Below are 18,205 nucleotides of genomic sequence, written 5' to 3'. Positions count from 1 at the left end.
GCGTCTTTATAGAAAGCTTTTAAAAATACCGTCAAAATGTTTAAAGATCAGTTTTTACACAAAATATATAAAATACCGGCTTCTAAAAATAATTAATTAAAAGATCAGTTCATTTCCTATTAGAATAAAGTAATTAAATTGGAATTATTTTACATCAATCCTTCCGCGAGACTCAGAAAGCATGTGACCCCGCACGCGGGGTACACTACAGTATAGAGCCAACTCGCTCGCCGCGGGGGCCGGTGCGACGCCGGCCGGGTCAACGCTCGGTGTTTTTGTCGAAATAACGACAGATATCGTGTTTGAGGTGATAAAGTACTGATTTGTAAAGATCTCACAGTCTTGAAAAAAATTATGCTCCATATATTTGCGATAGTGATTGTACTCTGTTAATGTGGAGATGTTTAGTGGGCTTGGTACTCTTTTATTGTCTGTCAAACAAGGGGTTGCAGCCAGTGACTGACTTTAACAAATTTGATCAAATTTTAAACAACTACAATTTTCTTAAAAATTGACGGAGATGTTAAAGAATGGTACCAAAATGCTCAGTGGATATAGGCCTTTCAAATGGAAAAGATAAATTTGGCATACAGCTAGTTTGAAAATTTAGTTTCTGGTACCTAAATGAAGAGCGCATGGAACAAAAACTAAAATACATTTTCCTTCATCAACAGAGAATTCAAATAAAAGATATCACCATGCAGTTCTAATCTGAAATTTTGTTCTCAAATTAAATGTTTGTAACTGAACATATTTTCGAGTTCAAATCTAAAACTGAACTCACCTCTTTCTTGGCAATATCGATATACCCTAAGACTATCTTCGCTTGCTCCTCACTGATAGATGCTCCCACAGTGGTATCCTCTAGCATGGGGTCGCCAATTTTCATCTTGGAAACTCTAGTTTTCAACATAGACAGAAACTCTTCTGCTATGCTCTCTTCCACAAACACACGGGTGCCGTTGGAGCATACCTGATCGAACAGTGAAAAAATATGCAAACAATAAAATTCTGTTTACATCGATTGTCCCGTTATGGATAGCGTAAAAGTTCCACTCCCACAGTCATTACAAAAAATTACAGGTAAATGTTGAGAATAGGAAGGCTGATGCTCTAAGCTTAATGAGAATGCTGGTGACATAAAATTCCTCGGCGTAACAATTTCACTGAGGAAACAGGAAAGCTGTCGACCAAGTAGTATGAAGTCTACTTCTGCTATAGGCTTTTGCATCTTGACAGACGATCATAAAGCAGCATTCATGATAAAGAGAACTGGACAAGCCAGAATAGACCAAGCTCAAACCTTAATCTAAGCATGCGAACCCTGTAACCACAAAACAGTAAAAGAACTGAAGTATGTGGAAATTACTGAATGACTACTGTTTTGCATAAGACATCAATTTCCACAAGAGAACAAAACAACTCACCTGTCCCTGGTTACTAAAGTTGGCCAACATTGCACCTTTTACAGCATTTTCAAGGTGGGCGTCAGCAAAAATGATCAATGGAGACTTTCCACCAAGCTCTAATGTGACATGTTTCACATCCTGGTGGGGACAACGAAAGACAAAAAGAACACCAAATAAATCTCAGATTTTGCATCATTGTGAACTCAACAGTATGAGACAATTACCCTACCTTAATCTGCCTCCCCCCACTGCCTTTTCTAAAACAAAAAAAATTACAATAATGAACAAGTTAGTACAGTGAAAATTATCCAAGACAGCAATCTTTTGTCGAGGAGGAAAATGATTGTCTTAGACATGTAGACATCTTGGACTGCCATTATAATATTACCAAAAAACGCAAGGGGGCGAAGTGGGAAGAGGTCGTTTGTACAAGTGTTTGTCAAGGCTGTTACAGATGGTTTGACTGTATAAAGCTTGTCACACCCACTTCCTAAACTGCTGGACTGTATTCAAAAGTAATATACTTCAGAACATATATATATATATATATGCTAGCTACCGGAAACTAAATTTTCAAAGTAGCTGTATGCCAAATTTGTCTGTTTTATATGAAAAGCCTGTGTCTGCTGAGATTTTTGGTGCTATTGTTTAATCTCTCAGTCAAGTTTTACGAGAATGGCAACAGCTTAAATATGATCAAATATTGCAAAATTCATTACATGTCTGCAATGTTTGGCAGGTAATAAAACAATACCAAGTGCACCTAACATCTACACATTAACAGAGTACAATCACTTTAACATAGGTATGGAGCCTAATTTTTTTCAAGACTGAGATCAATGCAAATCAGTATGGAATAGCCTGTACAGCATTTGGTGTTTTATAGTGACAGAGCAAAGAAACAACGATCTGAATTACCCCAATTTCCACCAAAATCACACACTAAGAAGGTTGTGAAGTGGCTTACGTGCCGTGTTTACATTAGGCCTACCTACACGCATAAAATATAATTAAAGAAAATCATAAAATGAAAGATCTGAATCAGAAAAGAAATCTCCGTAAGCAAATGCATCGCTTGTACAATGTGCAGTTACCTTGGCACAGGTGGCCATAATGCGACTGCCAGTGGCTACGCTGCCTGTGAATGTGACCTTGTCAATACCCGGGTGCGATGTGAGAATCTGACCAGTGGCTCCCTCTCCCTGAGAACAACACAGAGAAGGGATTGTTGAAGAACACAGAATGTTTCATAAAGAGAGAGAGAGAGTAAAACTCAAAAATAGATGTATTCAAGTTAGATGATAAAAAATGTTACTGGCACATATGATTTTTCAAAAACCACAGCATATCCAAAGCCAGCACTTGCAGCTCATGACTTTTTAATTGCTCCGTGGAGACTACAGACTGGCGTGAAACAGGGCTGAAAAGAAGACATGAAGAGAAAAACGCCAACTCCTCACCATACCCTGGAGGCTGAGGTGCAAATACTTTGCCTCTTGGTCAGACAGAAGACTATCTATACTATATCCCCCCACTCCACCAAGAATTCATATGATAAACAAAACAAATAGCACAGCAGCAACATTTTTTGGTGCGATGAAAAAATAGATCCAACGGTACAAAAAATTAACCAAAAATACCATCTTGTAATAGTTATGCATAGTTAAGAATGGAGCTATGAAAAAACTACCTGCACAACATTGTAACAGCCATCAGGCAACCCCGCCTCTTGATAGATTTCCCCCAACATGACCGCTGTGAGTGGGGTGAATTGGGATGGCTTGAACACGATGGTGTTGCCACATGCCAGGGCAGGCGAAGACTTCCAGGCCGCCATCTGGAAGGGATAGTTCCAAGCCCCAATTCCCCCTACAACTCCGAGTGGCTCCCGCACTGTGTAAGCGAAGCTGCCGCCCGAAAGCTGTAGGAAGTCACCTGTTGCAGATTACAAAAAAGTCCCCTTGAATGTTAGTCTTTGTAAAAATTGTTAGATTTATGCTTCCAACTGGCAGATCCCAAAATGTAAACGTAGCACTCGGGTGTCACTGACTCAGAGAAAACTTAACACTTTTCCGCCTCATCTCGCCGATCGGCTATGTTTACCTCCCAATTTCTTTGGATTTTCCCCCAAATGTGATGGCAAAGTGTTAAGTAAATAACATTATCCTTAAACTGTCTGTCACTAAAGCAGACACTGCCACGATCTAACTTTAAAACTTAACATCATTTTCACATTTGAACTCCTTTTAAGACAAAAATTTGCCTCATACACTTTAGACACCCCCCCCCCCCCCATTTGCACTGAGGAGGAAAACAATGCCATCAAAGAGAAACAGATGTCTGGTCACCTGCAATAGCAGCAGCTAAACCTCCGTAGTACTCGATTGTGTCTGCACACCCTTCAATGTCATAGCGAGCCTCCCAGATTGGCTTTCCAGTATCCAACACTTCAGTACGGGCAAGCTCTTCCACCCTTTTCTGGGATGAAATAAAGTAGTACATTCTGGACTGTTATATTCGCAAAAACAAAAGAACTAAACAACTTTGATAGTAATTAACAAACAACTGCTCAACCTCAAAAGCACATTGAATATTAGCATAAAAACAGAACTAACATTTTTTACACATGCAAAACAAAAGAGGAGTATTTACTTGAAGTCCCCAAAACCCATATGGGACTATTCTGCATTATTTTACTTTTAACTGTCTTGTGAAAGCCTACAGCTTCCAAACTGAATAGGGTTCCTTGCTATGAAAGAATCCTGACACTAGCGAACACGAAAACAAAAATCATCATTTGACCAAAACAGCTCCAAAAGACCATTCTCATGTTTTTTTACATGCAGAGTAAACACTGAAACCTTGTTATTATGGCATTTGTTGGCATCATCATGTTTCATGGTTACCTCTGACGGATGGAACTCAATCCGAGGACACATAATATTTCAACAATACAATGATGTTTTTAAAAAGAAATACACTAAAAAAAGAAAGGAATATTCTGATCCGGACACCTCTGAATACTTAAAACATAGAACAAAAGATTACCCTGCATATGTCTGCTGCTCTTTTCAGCACTTGACCTCGTTCAAATCCTGACATCTTTGACCAGGTCCTGAAGGAGTTCCTGGCCACTTGCACTGCCTCTTGAACATCGTCGTCATTTGAGTTGGAAACTGATCTCAGGGGCAGCCCTGCACAGAGAGAAAAGATGGGAAAATAGAAACGTGACTTGTATTTAAAAACCCCAATAATAAAGGCAAAGTATACCTATCTATTACATGTGTCAAGTGTCCATGAAAATATGACTGGTCCTGGCGATCATTTGTATGATCCATTTGTAACAGCATAACACTGCATATAAATATCAAATACTTCCAAATGGAAATTATTGTGTTCAAGTTTCAAGCATAACTTTTAAAATAGAAAGTCTCCATTGAATCTCTTTGTCTTTGAAGAAAGAGAGAGAGAGATTAAAAACAAGAGAAATAACTTTTCAATAGCTGGAATGACAACATTTTAACCTCTGTTTCCCTTGTGTATGTGTAAGAGTACACATCTCTGTGAGAGGGAAAGCGTGTGCTAAAAGAATGCTGTGACAACCATCAAAAATTTATGTGAACCTCTAATTTTTGTTCAGGCACACGTACACAGAATTAAGTTTGACAAACCTGTGGCAGGAGCTATGAGCTTGAAGGAAGTGTTTCCCCGAGCATCAACTCGTCTTCCATGGAGGAAATTAAGTGGCAAGGTAACCTGTTGGGATGTTGCAAGAGAGTCCCATGTTTGGCTGCTGTAGCTCCTTCTGCTAATGAGAAATCTGTAGCAATTTTGAAGACCTCTCATCTTGTCTTTCAACCTTTATGAAAAGATTATCATGAATTAGTCATTGATCACTGGCATAGCTAGCTCCCACCGAAAAGGTCACAGTATGTCTTTTTTTTTGGTAAGTGTTTTACGGCGCTCGCAACTGCATATTGTCATATATATGAGCAGGTGGGACACATAAAACATTTTCAGGTGGTTGGAAATTTTGAATTTTGCCAGGGTGGTGGCTGAAACCTACTCTTATCGATTTTAGATCACCAGGGATCTTTTTACAGCGCAACTTGCACACGGGACCTCTGAGATTTTTTCGCCCTTGTCCAAGATCAAGAAGGCTAGGAGTAGATCTTTCCTACCATATGATCAGGGGTGTGGCTGAAAGATAGCACAGTAAAAAGGATCCAAGGAGTAGCAGTAGAATCAGAAAGGCTGCAGAGTCAGAAGCCTAGAGGAGGGGGCAAGGGAGGTGAAGGGAGTGGGGGCAGTAAGTGGAGACGAAAGCAGATGACAGAACATCATCACTAATAGAGAGCAGGAAAGGAGGTGAAAGGAGAGATTTTGGCGCTTTTTCGGTAGTTCCCACCCCGCAATTGTTATAGCTGTTTTTGGCCCCAAGAAAAGGGGGGTTTCAGGGGGGCTTGCCCCCCCTGACCTTATAAAAATATGGTGGGGGGTTTCAGGGGGGCATGCCCCCCTCTATTTTACCACAATTTAATGTTTTGCAGTTGTTAGCTTTGATATCTTAGCTTGCAGCAAATCAAACGTATAGATCTAGATGTAGGTCAGGCTCAAATAAAAGGGGTGGGAACTACCGAAAAAACACCTAAAATTGCGGGGTGGGAACTACCGAAAAAGCGCCGAGATTTTAGCGAAGAAAATCTTTTCGGTCGCTACCCGTATTCAAACCCCTGACCTTTGAATGAGAGGTGAACACCTTAACCTCTAGGCCACAAGAGCCCCCTCAGTATGTCTAGCTCATGGTAGGCCCTATAAATTTGCACTTTTCTAAAATTCATGTAGCCTACACAGTGTCACGTGTTTCCCAAGGACACAATGTCGGGCCCTGATGGGATACAATATATATATATAACGATAACTACAGCAATTTCAACTTGATCAATGCCAATTAAAATTGCATCATATCTCAGTATTCAGTGTTAAAATTTAATTAAATCACAACATTTTTTATTAAAAGCGGCTAAATTAAGCAGCATACAAAAAAATATGCAGGTCATGTTTTCAAAAGTGGAGAAACATTAAAATACAGTTTCATGAATATGAGATTTCTGTCTGTAAACTCGTGGGGGGGGGGGGGGGGGGGAATATGCCAAGTACCAAAACGCAACAATCAAAGTCACTCATTACTTTTACCCAGTTCTGTTGCATTTTGACAAGTCAAAGGCAAAGGTCACTAGATCTAGATCTAGAATCTAGATCTATAGAGAGTCTAGTTCATTTGTCATCTACAAAAGCAAGGCATCGTAAGGGGTCACCGTTATCACACTGAACGAAACAATAAGTCCTTTTGTCTAGACTAGTCTAGATCTAGTCTAGATCTTGAATCTAGTAGACAATGCGGGCCTAGATTCTACCTAACTCCGAAAATCGTCAGTAATGCCGGTGCCGCCGGTGTCAATAATTTGTAATTACTCGTACTTGAGTGGCCATCCTACAAGCTGAACTAGATTCTAGATCTAGATTCTAGATCTATCAGTTAACTTTCATTATTTAAACTATTTTTTCCGTTTTCATAACACTAGATAGAGAACAAATGGTGCGCTGGCATTAGATCTAGATATAGGCCTAGAGTCTAGGCTTACCTTCTTATATAAACAGATGTGACGGAAAGACCAAAAAAAATCCCGGTTGCGGCCTGTTGTGTGTGAGAGTGCGCAAGACAGTGTTGTTACAATTTCAAAACAGAGTGATCTCCCTTGGGGTCGAGGCTGCCAGATCTATTTTTATACCAAAACTATCAACAATCAACACTGCACTGACTCAAGACGAGACATCGGAGGGTAAATCCGAAAAAGTCAGTCGTGCTTGCTGGATAGCAGAGTTCAGTTGTAAGAGATATTATTATTATTATTGATTAGTGAATTTTCTCGTATTTAAGATTAACTTGATGTTTAGAATTCATAAATCCCAAATGGCGATTGCCAATAAAGAATAACTGCGCTGACAAGACTAACATACGTCACAATAGACAATACGTGCGTTGTCGTTGCTTTTAGTCTGAACGCATTATCATCGATGATTATGAGGGATAAATTAAGAGATTTGTTAGTATTTGGTCGTTGGCCATCCGAGTGTTCGGTGTGAACGCGCAGTTAGTCAGACCCGTTAGTAAAATTGTTTCAATCGCACCTTCGCAGTACGTGACATGACATCGCCGTGTGAGTTCTGCGTGTCCGGGGACCGTCTGTTGACGGGGTCAACCTAAAAAGCCTAAAGGCTAAGTTCATGTATTTCGGGACTTATTTGGGTGCTTTTTCTGTAGTTCCCACCCCCCTTATTTGAGCCTGACCTACTTCTAGATCTAGATCTATACGTTTGATTCGCGGTGAGCTAAGATATCAAACCTAACAACAGCAAAACATTAAATTGTGGTAAAATTCAGGGGGGCATGCCCCCCCGAAACCCCCCTTCCTATTTTTGTTAGGTCAGGGGGGCAAGCCCCCCTGAAACCCCCCTACTCTTGGGGCCAAAACCCGTGAACAATTGCGGGGTGGGAACTACCGAAAAAGCGCCCTTATTTGTGGGGGGGGGGGGGGGGTAAAGACACTTGGACTAGGAGTGCTTGACGTGATGCTTCAGGATTTACAAAAAGGAAGTGCCTATTTGCAACGCCGCGTTGCGATTAGCGTCAGTGCTAAATAAAACGCTGCGTTGCCATTAGTGCCAGTACTGCTAAATAAAACGCCGTGTCGCCGTTTGTAAAATATCAAGCTTAATCTGCACATCGTTATCGGAAGTTCTGATGGCCGAAGTGACAGCACGTCTGCGCTTGTAGTCAAACCTATTTCTCCGAACATTCGGGAAAATAAAGCTGGACACTATTTTTCCGAACGTTTGGGAAATAAAGCTGGGCACTATTTCTCCTAACGTTCGGGAAAATAAAGCTAGGCACTATTTCTCCGAACGTTCGGGAAAATAAAGCTGGGCATTATTTCTCCGAACACTCTGAAATCTCATCCTTTCCCGCAAATTTCGGATATTATAAAGATCTATAATTATAGTATAGGCTTACCAAAAATTGTTAGTTTACAATGTGGTTCAATCGGTCCAAAAAATGTCCGCAGTAAATATTTATATAAAGAAATGCTACAACTCCGAACAGTTTTTCGCTACAGATATGACATGTTGCCTATGAAGGGTGCAGCTCTTAAACGTAATGTGTTGTGTTCACTCGTGTGCTGTCTAGATCTAGATCTACGGAGGGTTATTGATAACGACACATAGAACTGGCATCTGCGTTTGTCATTGCTGCGACCAATGTACTGACACTGGCAAGTCCCTAAATGTGTGTTATTCCATAATTTACATGTAATATCCTGTACTTTTTTTTTTTTAATTACGCACATTTAGGGTTAAAACAGCAAATTTTCTTCGGACAGGTGGACACACGCCCTTATTTGTTAATGTTTGTTGTTGTTTGTGGGCTGTTCTAATTTTGATTTCTTTCTGTTGTGAAACCTTTCTTTTTCACGTTTTTACACTCATCTAAAAATCTCTAGACTAGCTCTTGAAAATTGAAATAGATATATAGACCCAAAAATTTGCTCCTGTGTGTGTGTGTGTGTGTGTGTGTGTGTGTGTGTGTGTGTGTGTGTGTGTGCGTGTATGAGTGTGTCTGTGTGTGGTTGTAAGTGGAGAGTGAGGAGTGTGTGTGTGTGTGTGTGTGTGTTTGTTTTTCGGGCTTTATTTCAGCCTTTATTCAGTAACAGTTCAAAGTATACAAAAATTGAAACACAGGATCCATTCACTCCATAGCTCATGAGTCGTTCGTCTCTTTCAGTTTCACTCATTCATTTAATTCCCCTGTTCTCTCCCGCGGCTCATCCCCGTCCGCATGACTTTCATACCCCACCCCCTCCCTCCAGGCACACACAAAGAAAATCTCACTCATTCCCTTGCACCCTGCGAACCATGTACAATAATATAGGCAAAACACTGCCTGAGCTGCATTCCTTTCGTTCGTGAGCTGTGGATCAGGCCAGGGGGGTCGGTGTCGTCGTCTTGTAGTTGCTGTCGCCTGTGGATACACTCGCACATTCTTCCTTTCACCCGCTCTTTCACTCACACTGTCTCTCCATCCACAGCTCAGCTCGTCATACGTTCAAAAGTTGCCCACTGGTCATGTTTAGTTAGTGTGTGTACATGTGCATGATGGTGGTGGGTGTGTGATGGGTGTTACTGAAGGTTGTCTGTAGGCGGGCTTGCCATGCGGTGTTCCTTCCCAGACGAGAGGCAGAATGAAAGTTGGCGCCGAACTCTCGCAATAAATAGGCCAAAAATCACGAGACCGGAAGCCGGAAACCGTTCGGAGAAATAGTCACTTCGTATTTTTTTAGCGTGGGTTCGATCCCGGTCCTGGACGTTTTTGTTGTGGAAGTGTATACAGACCCGGTAACCGGGAACAAAGTCACAAAGTATACAGACCCGGTAGGGGAACTCTTTTGTGATTTCGGAAAGTTTCAGCGCACTCTGTGCTCAGGGTAGACCTAGGTTCTTCAAGATCTATGGCCTAGGTCTAGATCTAGACAGACAGCAAATCCTAGGAGGTTTATCAAAAAACTGAGAAAGCTTCCACAATTCAGGCAGAACAACAATATTATCATGTAGAAACGATGGCTACAACATATCTAGGTCTTGATCTAGATTCTAGATCTAGCACTGGCGTTTCAAATAGTACGGGAGCTATTCAGAACGCGGCGTTGCAAATAGCGCTTGCCTTACAAAAAATAATGATCGCGCGCACGCACGCTCACACACACACACACACACACACACACACACGCACGCAAACAAACAAAGGCACACAGAGGGCATAGAGGCCAAGTAATTTATGGACTCCTCTGGAAAATTTTTACGAAGTGACTATTTCTCCGAACGTTCGGAGAAATAGTGCCGATCTTTATTTCTCCGAACGGTTTCCGGCTTCCGGTCTCGTGATTTTTTGTCTATTTATTGCGAGAGTTCGGCGCCAACTTTCATTCTGCCTCTGGCCTCTGGTCTGGGAAGGAACACCGCATGGCAAGCCCGCCTACAGACAACCTTCAGTAACACCCACCACACACCCACCACACACCCACCACCATCATGCACATGTACACACACTAACTAAACATGACCAGTGGGCAACTTTTGAACGTATGACGAGCTGAGCTGTGGACGGAGAGACAGTGTGAGTGAAAGAGCGGGTGAAAGGAAGAATGTGCGAGTGTATCCACAGGCGACAGCAACTACAAGACAAGACGACGACACCGACCCCCTGGCCTGGTCCACAGCTCACGAAAGAAAGGAATGCAGCTCAGGCAGTGTTTTGCCTATATTATTGTCCATGGTTCGCAGGGTGCAAAGGAAAGAATGATATTTTCTTTGTGTGTGCCTGGAGGGAGGGGGTGGGGTATGAAGAAAGTCATGCGGACAGGGATGAGCCGCGGGAGAGAACACGGGAATTGAATGAATGAGGGAAACTGAAAGAGACGAACGACTCATGAGCCCTGGAGTGAATGGATCCTGTGTTTCTATTTTTGTATGCTTTGAACTGTTACTGAATACAGGCTGAAATAAAACCCGAAAACACACACACACACACACACACACACACACACACACACACACACACACACAGGAGCAAATTTTTGGGTCTATATCTATTTCAATTTTCAAGAGCTAGTCTAGAGATTTTTAGATGAGTGTAAAAACGTGAAAAAGAAAGGTTTCACAACAGAAAGAAATCAAAATTAGAACAGCCCATAAACAACAACAAACATTAACAAATAAGGGCGTGTGTCCAACTGTCCGAAGAAGATGGGCTGTTTTAACCCTAAATGTGCGTAATTTAAAAAAAAAAAAAGGACAGGATATTACATGTAAATTATGGAATCACACACATTAAGGGGCTTTGCCAGTGTCAGTACATTGGTCGCAGCAGTGACAAACGCAGATGCCAGTTCTATGTGTCGTTATCAATAACCCTCCGTAGATCTAGATCTAGATCTAGACAGCACACGAGTGAACACAACACATTACGTTTAAGAGCAGCCCCCTTCATAGGCAACACGCCATATCTGTAGCGAAAAACTGTTTGGAATTGTAGCATTTCTTTAAATAAATATTTACTGCGGACATTTTTTGGACCGCTTGAACCATATTGTATACGAACAATCTTTGGTAGGCTTATACTATAATTATAGATCTATATAATATCCGAAATTTGCAAGAAATGATGTGATTTCAGAGTGTTCGGAGAAATAGTGCCCAGCTTTATTTTCCCGAACGTTCGGAGAAATAGTGCCTAGCTTTATTTTCCCGAACGTTCGGAGAAATAGTGCCCAGCTTTTTAAGTCAGCTTTGGCAGTCACCTAGGTGATTTGCTGTTGATGCCAATTTTTTCACCAAATCACGATTATTTCTCCCTGAGATCCTGATTTTGAGGTTCCATAGAGTGGCAGGTCTGGCGTAACAAAATGAAATTAAACATGTGGAAAAACAAATGGTAGTGGAAGTAATGATGATGCTGTACGTAGTGGTGGTGGAAAGCCCTTGAGTTGTCAGTTACTGTGTACTTAGACACTGCCACTGGGTAGATCTAATGAGAATGCAGTCTCTTGACTTTTGACACAATTACACAGTTCTTGTAGGCAATTCTAGTTCTAATTTTGGTTTTTAGGTAAAGTCCCCCGACGACAGTTATAATATGCAACATCTTTACACTCACATAATTATAGCTCACGTAGAAGCTGAGTCCTAATAACTAAAACATTTTTTTCGGACCCGAGTCTGAATAGATAAAACCCATATCGGACTTGAGTCTGAATAAAACTGGCCTATAATTAAAGGTAGCGCCAATTGCCACCGAGTGAGGCAGTGGCAATTGACGCTGGTGTCAATTGCCACTGAGTGAAGCGGTGTCGAGTCTGAAAACAACGCTCTATCTTTAGCTTTCTATTCATAATGTGTTGTGAACACATGACATGAATAAGTTAGATCTAACCCTCTCTCATTTGATCTAGATCTAGATCTAGGCTAGTTGATAAGTCATAACGAGTAGTTACACACACTCCTGTGTTCGAAAAGAAATTGTATAGATTTAGGTCAATTTCTGAATGTTTTGTACTCAAATTCTTCTTTTTACCTACAATGGTATTCAAAACAATCTATAAACTTATTTTTATCAGGTAATCATTTTGCATAAATTCAAGTTCATGGCTAGCCTACGCTTCGGTGTAGAACCAACACAGGCAATTTTAGAAGTAGGCCACAACAAACGCACACAAACTCAAGCAGAGATTCGTATATAGGGAACATAAATCCTGGGGATGGGGAAGAGAGAGACCCACACACACACACTCACACACACAGGGAGGCGGGGGGGCGGAGAGGCGTGCGTAAGCGCAGTAAGCGGAAGTTCACGAACGCAGAACACTGAGCACACATAGGCTAGATCTTCTCCCCAACGTAAAAGAGCTTTAATTTACTCGGTGGCTATTGACGCTGTTGTCAACTGTCACCGCATCACTCGGTGGCAATTGACACTACCATAATTCAATTACGCAGTGGCTACATCGTGAACGTGGTTGGTCGGCTACATTCACGGCGCCGTGAATGCAGTTTGCAGGCGCTTGAGGTTATGTTCACAGCACCACAACTTTGTTTAGATGGAGCGTCCACTGCCGGTTTAAGTCAGCCGGTTTTAGTCAGTGACAACAGTGACATGTATATTTAATATTTTGGCCTGCTTTCCTATTCCAATGAAAATGGTGCTATAGCTTTGAAATGTGTTGATATGCTGTGCTTAATATAATGTCTCAGCTATGGGAGGAGAAATAGCAGTCGGGCGATCAGAAGAAATCTTACAAACATTTTTAGCTCTTGATTTTCATTTTCGAGCATCACTCGTGTAGTCATTTCACCAGGCAACTTCGATTCCCCGTGACTTATTTCTATCATCCATTTTGGGGCCCTGTAATGAGCATAATATCGTTCAATGTTTACTCTCTGCCCTGACTGATTCTGAGGCTGTGACCGTGGGTAATTTTGCAGTAAACGGAAATGCCGCAACGCCTTATGCTCTGTCATCACTTGTTATGCTGGAAAGAACCAGTCACAGAACGTGAAATGATAGGGGTTGAGAAACGTGCATTGTTCCTGTTGATCCGTTCAGAGTGTTTTGTTGTGCGATGCAAGACGCCGATAAGAATAGCGATGGGTGAGACGAATTCATTTAAGTTTTTTTTATGTCGTCATCAAATCTTTACATCTTATGTTAGAAAAGGCTGTATGTCCAAAAAATGTTTCTCCTAATTAATTAAATTTAAATAAAATAATGATTAACATCGCACTGCTTTCCAATGGTCAAGTAGTGGTAGATCTAGATGCGACCACGGGTGCTTGGCTAGGTCTCAACGAGAGGGGAAAATTTGAAGTAAATTGATGATATGTTCTAAAATGTGTTATCGTGGTTATGCTCGAAAGATATATTTGGTATTTTGCCTAGATTCATAGTAAAATGTGAATTAAGTGGCATTTTTTCACCATCAGCATGTTGAGTCAAACTGAACCTCCTGAATCTTTGTTTGCCAACATTTTTTTTAATGGATTAAAATGAAACATGAAAATGGAAAGTTTTTCATTTCTTTCAGACATAACTATGATGACACAAATGTGAACACAAAGACATTCAGAATTTCTTTTTTCTGTTATTTGTATATGCTCTTCATGCATGTTTGAAAAGTAAAGCAATGAGAAAACATGTAGAATAATTTTATGTTCCATAAATTACTTTTCAGGGTGTTTTTCATTTTGTGTCATCATGGTTATGCTCGAAAGATATTTGATAGTTTGCAGAGATTCACTGTAAAATATGAATAAAGTGGCATTTTTTCATCTTTAACATGCATTGTGAGTCAAATTGAATCTTCTGAATCTTTGTTTGCCCAAATTTTCATAAAAGAGATTGAGATATGAAAACAGAAAGGTTTTCATTTCTATCAGCCAGACATAACTATGAGGACACAAATGCAAACACTATGGCATTCTGAATTTCTTTTTTTCTGAGGTCCTCACCTTTTTATATGCTCTTCATGCTTATGCTTGAAAATTAAAAATATAATTTTGTATATGTTCAAATTCTTTAAAAATGTGTCATCGTAGAGTTATGTCCAAGAGAATTGACTTGATGTTATGTAACACTGCTTAGCATGCCCTCTGTAGGTCTGTAAATACGTGTTTTTGTAGGAGGAGATATACATGAATAGAAAAATTAAAGTAAAAACGAAATATGTATAACTTTATCATCAACCCTGTGTGCTACATTTTAGGTACCCACCTTTTGGCAAAAACTCATATATATATTAACCCTATACTCCCGCGTGGCCATGGGTGGGCAGTGCGCTTGTCTCCACCTGGCTTGCTGCGAGCTGCCATTTTTAAAAACAGTCTGGAGTCAACGCACTAACTTTAGACACGCATTCACATTGTGCCCAAATTTAAGCTTTCAGTAGGAAATTTCGCTAAGATTTTACTTTTAAGGATAGTCTACTTATAGTAGTATAGTATTAGAGAGAAGGGGGGAAAATGAGCTGAGAAAACAATCTAATTCTTTGACGGACTGCAACTCATCAGCACTCGCCATAGCAAATTAAAATTTGTGATCAAGATCTAGCTTTTCTAATGTAAATCTTTCAATGCACTAAAATCAACCTGATCGCCTTGTTTTTCTTGGTTTATATATATTACTTTCACATTCATCGCTGCTTATGCCCTAAACAAAACCAAAAACATGGTTCATAATGTATTTTAACTAACACAAAAATAGCAGCAGTTGCACTGCTGTTTTTGGTGGTTGCTTTGTCTTCTCGTCACCTTACTTATTTTGTCGCAATTTGTCTTAATTTCAACAACTTTGATTTATTTATTTTTATGCTAATATTATAGGCAATTTATTTTTCATAACATAGGGGATATTTTATTTCTCTTTGTAAACCAGGAAATGTGGGTAAGAGCTTGATTTTATAAGAATACTCTTTATGGTTTTTTTTACCTTGGCAGCCTGTGGCAAGCGCACTGGCCCTACGTATTTTTATGTAGGCCAAGTGAAATAAGTTAAATTAGTCTACATGACATATGATATGCATCATGTTTGTATGGCCACTAAAACCATTGCATAGAGATTTTTTTCAAGAAAAGCTCAAACCAAAAAGTGCAAATAGATTACAGGGAAATACAGAGGCCCCCTCAGGGCTCTTGTAGTCGAGAGGTTACAGAGTTCGCCTCTCATTCAATAGGTCCCGGTTTGAATCCGGACAACGATGGGAAAATGTTCTTCTCTAAAATGTTCTCCTTTCACCTCCTTTTCTGTTCTCTAATAATGTTCTGTCATCTACTTTCGTCTCCACTTTCTGCCCCTACCCCCTCTCCTCCTTTGCCCCTTACTATAGGCTCCTGACTCTTTCTGCAGCCTTTCTACTGCTACTCCTTGGCTCCTTCTTACTGCTGTCTTTCTGCCACACCCCTTATCTTATGGTAGGTAAGATCTAACACCTAGCCTTCTCGGATGAGTGCGAAAAATCTCGGAGGGACCACGTGCAAGTACATATTAACAAAAACCATAGAATATTTCAAAATTCAGTAATGTGTGATGGATAAGTCCAAATTTGTGTTTAAAAAGCGAATAAAACTGAACAAGTAAAGTGTTATATGCATAGAGGGTCTTTTCACAAAACATGAGCCTTAAACAGGTTGCTAGATTCAGGTTGGGGGGATAAATGGGTTTCCCCATCATGTCCTCTTTGGAACTTGGAGAGATAGTCATTTTCTGCTCTCTAGTCCACTATGTAAATAATCATGATGACTGATGTGAGCTAGACTGAAAAACATTTCTTTCTTATAAGAATTATTCAAACAAACTTGGTTATTTGTCACTTAGAGAATCTAGATCTTGCTTTTGATTCTCGATCTAGAATCTGAATTTATATATAGTATCTTGTATTATTCTTTGTACTCATGCTGTCAACAAGGGCTGTGTGAAAAGTAAGGTAAAAAGAGTCGTTGAATAAACAATTAAAAAGATCAGACTTAAACTCATAGATAATGCAGTTCACCATGAATCGTGAAAATGGTATCATTTTTTTCTAGCAGCCCTTCAGAGAAAATGTTTATCATTGAGAAAACTGATCAAGAGAGTACAGTAACAAACAATTCTGCGATGAGATCATTCATCATCTTCTGTAAAAATCTGTCATGCTGAATGCTACATAAGGGGCCACAAGGGTATAGAAGCCTGATGGAGCAAGGTCAGCACTGTATGGAGGATGCAGGCCCGGTCATTAATCAGATACGCAATGTGGAAATAGCTTTCAGTCACCTGTACTCACGCCAAACCTTTGAACCATTGGCTTCTGACTTTGGAATTTTGCAGGCGCACTGCACATAACTTGTCTTCATTGGTCCTATATGTAATATTTAACAAACTGCACCCGTAATATGTGGGATTCTATCCTTTTTTATTGATAAAAGTTGTATGGCTCCACGCATTTTTACCTTTGACCATTCCTCTCTATGGGGGTCACCATGTTTGATGTGACATCATAGATGCATGCGCTCAGTGATATCGGTTCTTATGCAACAACAAATTATAAATAGCATAAAAATTGTTTTTGAATTACATTTACGGATCATATTAAGATTTATTTGTTTAGTTAAAGCTTTGATCATTTTCACTTTACTTTTCAAAACCCTGGTGTGTATAACATTTCATGTCCTTTTTCGTCCTCATCCTCAGGGTGGGGTGATGGCAGAGAATATGGACGCTTGTGAAACCGTTCAAACATGGAGTGCTTCTTTCTATCATAGCGCCTCACGGAAGTGGTTGTATGGGGTGCTGACCCTGACCCCAAGTGCTGTTTACTTTCAGTCTGACAAAACGGAAGGTGCAGCAGATTATCAAATCAGAGTGGAGTTTTTATCTATAAAGACCATAAGAAAAGCTATGTCTTCCTTCCTTTTTGCTTCAATTACTCTGCTAATTGAAGAAAATCAGACACTTTGGTTTTCATCTCTTGCCAATAGAAATGTAACTTATTTGATATTGCAACATTTTTATCATGCATTTCTATGTAGTTCACATGGGAAATCTCAAGAAGATACTCAGGATTTGCCAGTTAGCCAACCTCAGAATAAAACAAAATTGGGTACAGACCTCCTCCGCAGTGTTTATGATTCACAGAAAACCTTAGAGACAGCTGCTGTCTCGTTAGTCAGCCAAGGCCAGCAACTCAGCTCTGTTGCATGTGTGGTAGAAGACATTCACGAAGATCTGTCTGTGGCCGAAAGAATAGCATCTGGCCTCACATCCTGGCTAGGCAGATGGAAAATGCCGAAAGCTCAGAAGGCAGAGGAGCTTATTTTCGTCAAACAAAATGATATTGCTGATGTAACAGATGTTGATGTTCTGTGCTCTCAAGTGATGAGGGACAAAATTACTCCGCGAAAAGAATGTGTTCTAAGAGTTGGCAAGGAAGGAGTTACCATTCTTGATCTGAAACAAAAGGTGAAGCCCCAGTTCTTGTCATGTTTAATTCTAGCATTGTTTGATAAATGAAGAAATGTGTTATAATAATATAAACTCTGTGTGTATTAGATGGAAATACGTCTCCAGAAGAACTTTTTTGTTTCTCAATTATTCCAACTTAATTTAACTTAAATACAGATTGCAGTCTGTTTTTCCTTATTTATCCCTATCT

General features: G+C 40.2%; 2 protein-coding genes across 2 annotated transcripts; one reads left to right on the top strand and one right to left on the bottom strand.

The window, feature by feature from the left end:
• Positions 1 to 715: 715 nt before the first annotated feature.
• LOC101856714 (4-trimethylaminobutyraldehyde dehydrogenase) lies at positions 716 to 7,159 on the bottom strand. Its single transcript, XM_005113359.3, has 8 exons — positions 7,055 to 7,159; positions 5,081 to 5,268; positions 4,458 to 4,603; positions 3,758 to 3,887; positions 3,100 to 3,344; positions 2,504 to 2,611; positions 1,428 to 1,547; positions 716 to 973 (listed from the first exon to the last, which is right to left on the bottom strand). The coding sequence occupies exons 2-8, from the start codon at positions 5,253 to 5,255 to the stop codon at positions 731 to 733; spliced, it is 1,167 nt and encodes a 388-aa protein (XP_005113416.2). The 5' UTR covers positions 5,256 to 5,268; positions 7,055 to 7,159; the 3' UTR covers positions 716 to 730.
• A 26-nt stretch (positions 7,160 to 7,185) lies between these two features.
• Positions 7,186 to 18,012, top strand: LOC101856492 (synaptosomal-associated protein 47; the record flags this gene model as incomplete). Its single annotated transcript, XM_005113358.3, is given in 2 exon segments — positions 7,186 to 7,300; positions 17,245 to 18,012. A coding segment is annotated over 1 exon segment (759 nt), but the record flags the coding sequence as incomplete, so codon positions are not given.
• Between the last annotated feature and the right edge of the window lie 193 nt (positions 18,013 to 18,205).

Source organism: Aplysia californica, unplaced genomic scaffold (genome assembly GCF_000002075.1).
Source record: "Aplysia californica isolate F4 #8 unplaced genomic scaffold, AplCal3.0 scaffold02061, whole genome shotgun sequence".
Lineage (NCBI taxonomy): Eukaryota > Metazoa > Mollusca > Gastropoda > Aplysiida > Aplysiidae > Aplysia > Aplysia californica.
Note: the sequence above shows the minus strand (reverse complement) of the source record. Positions and strands in the feature narration are given on the sequence as shown.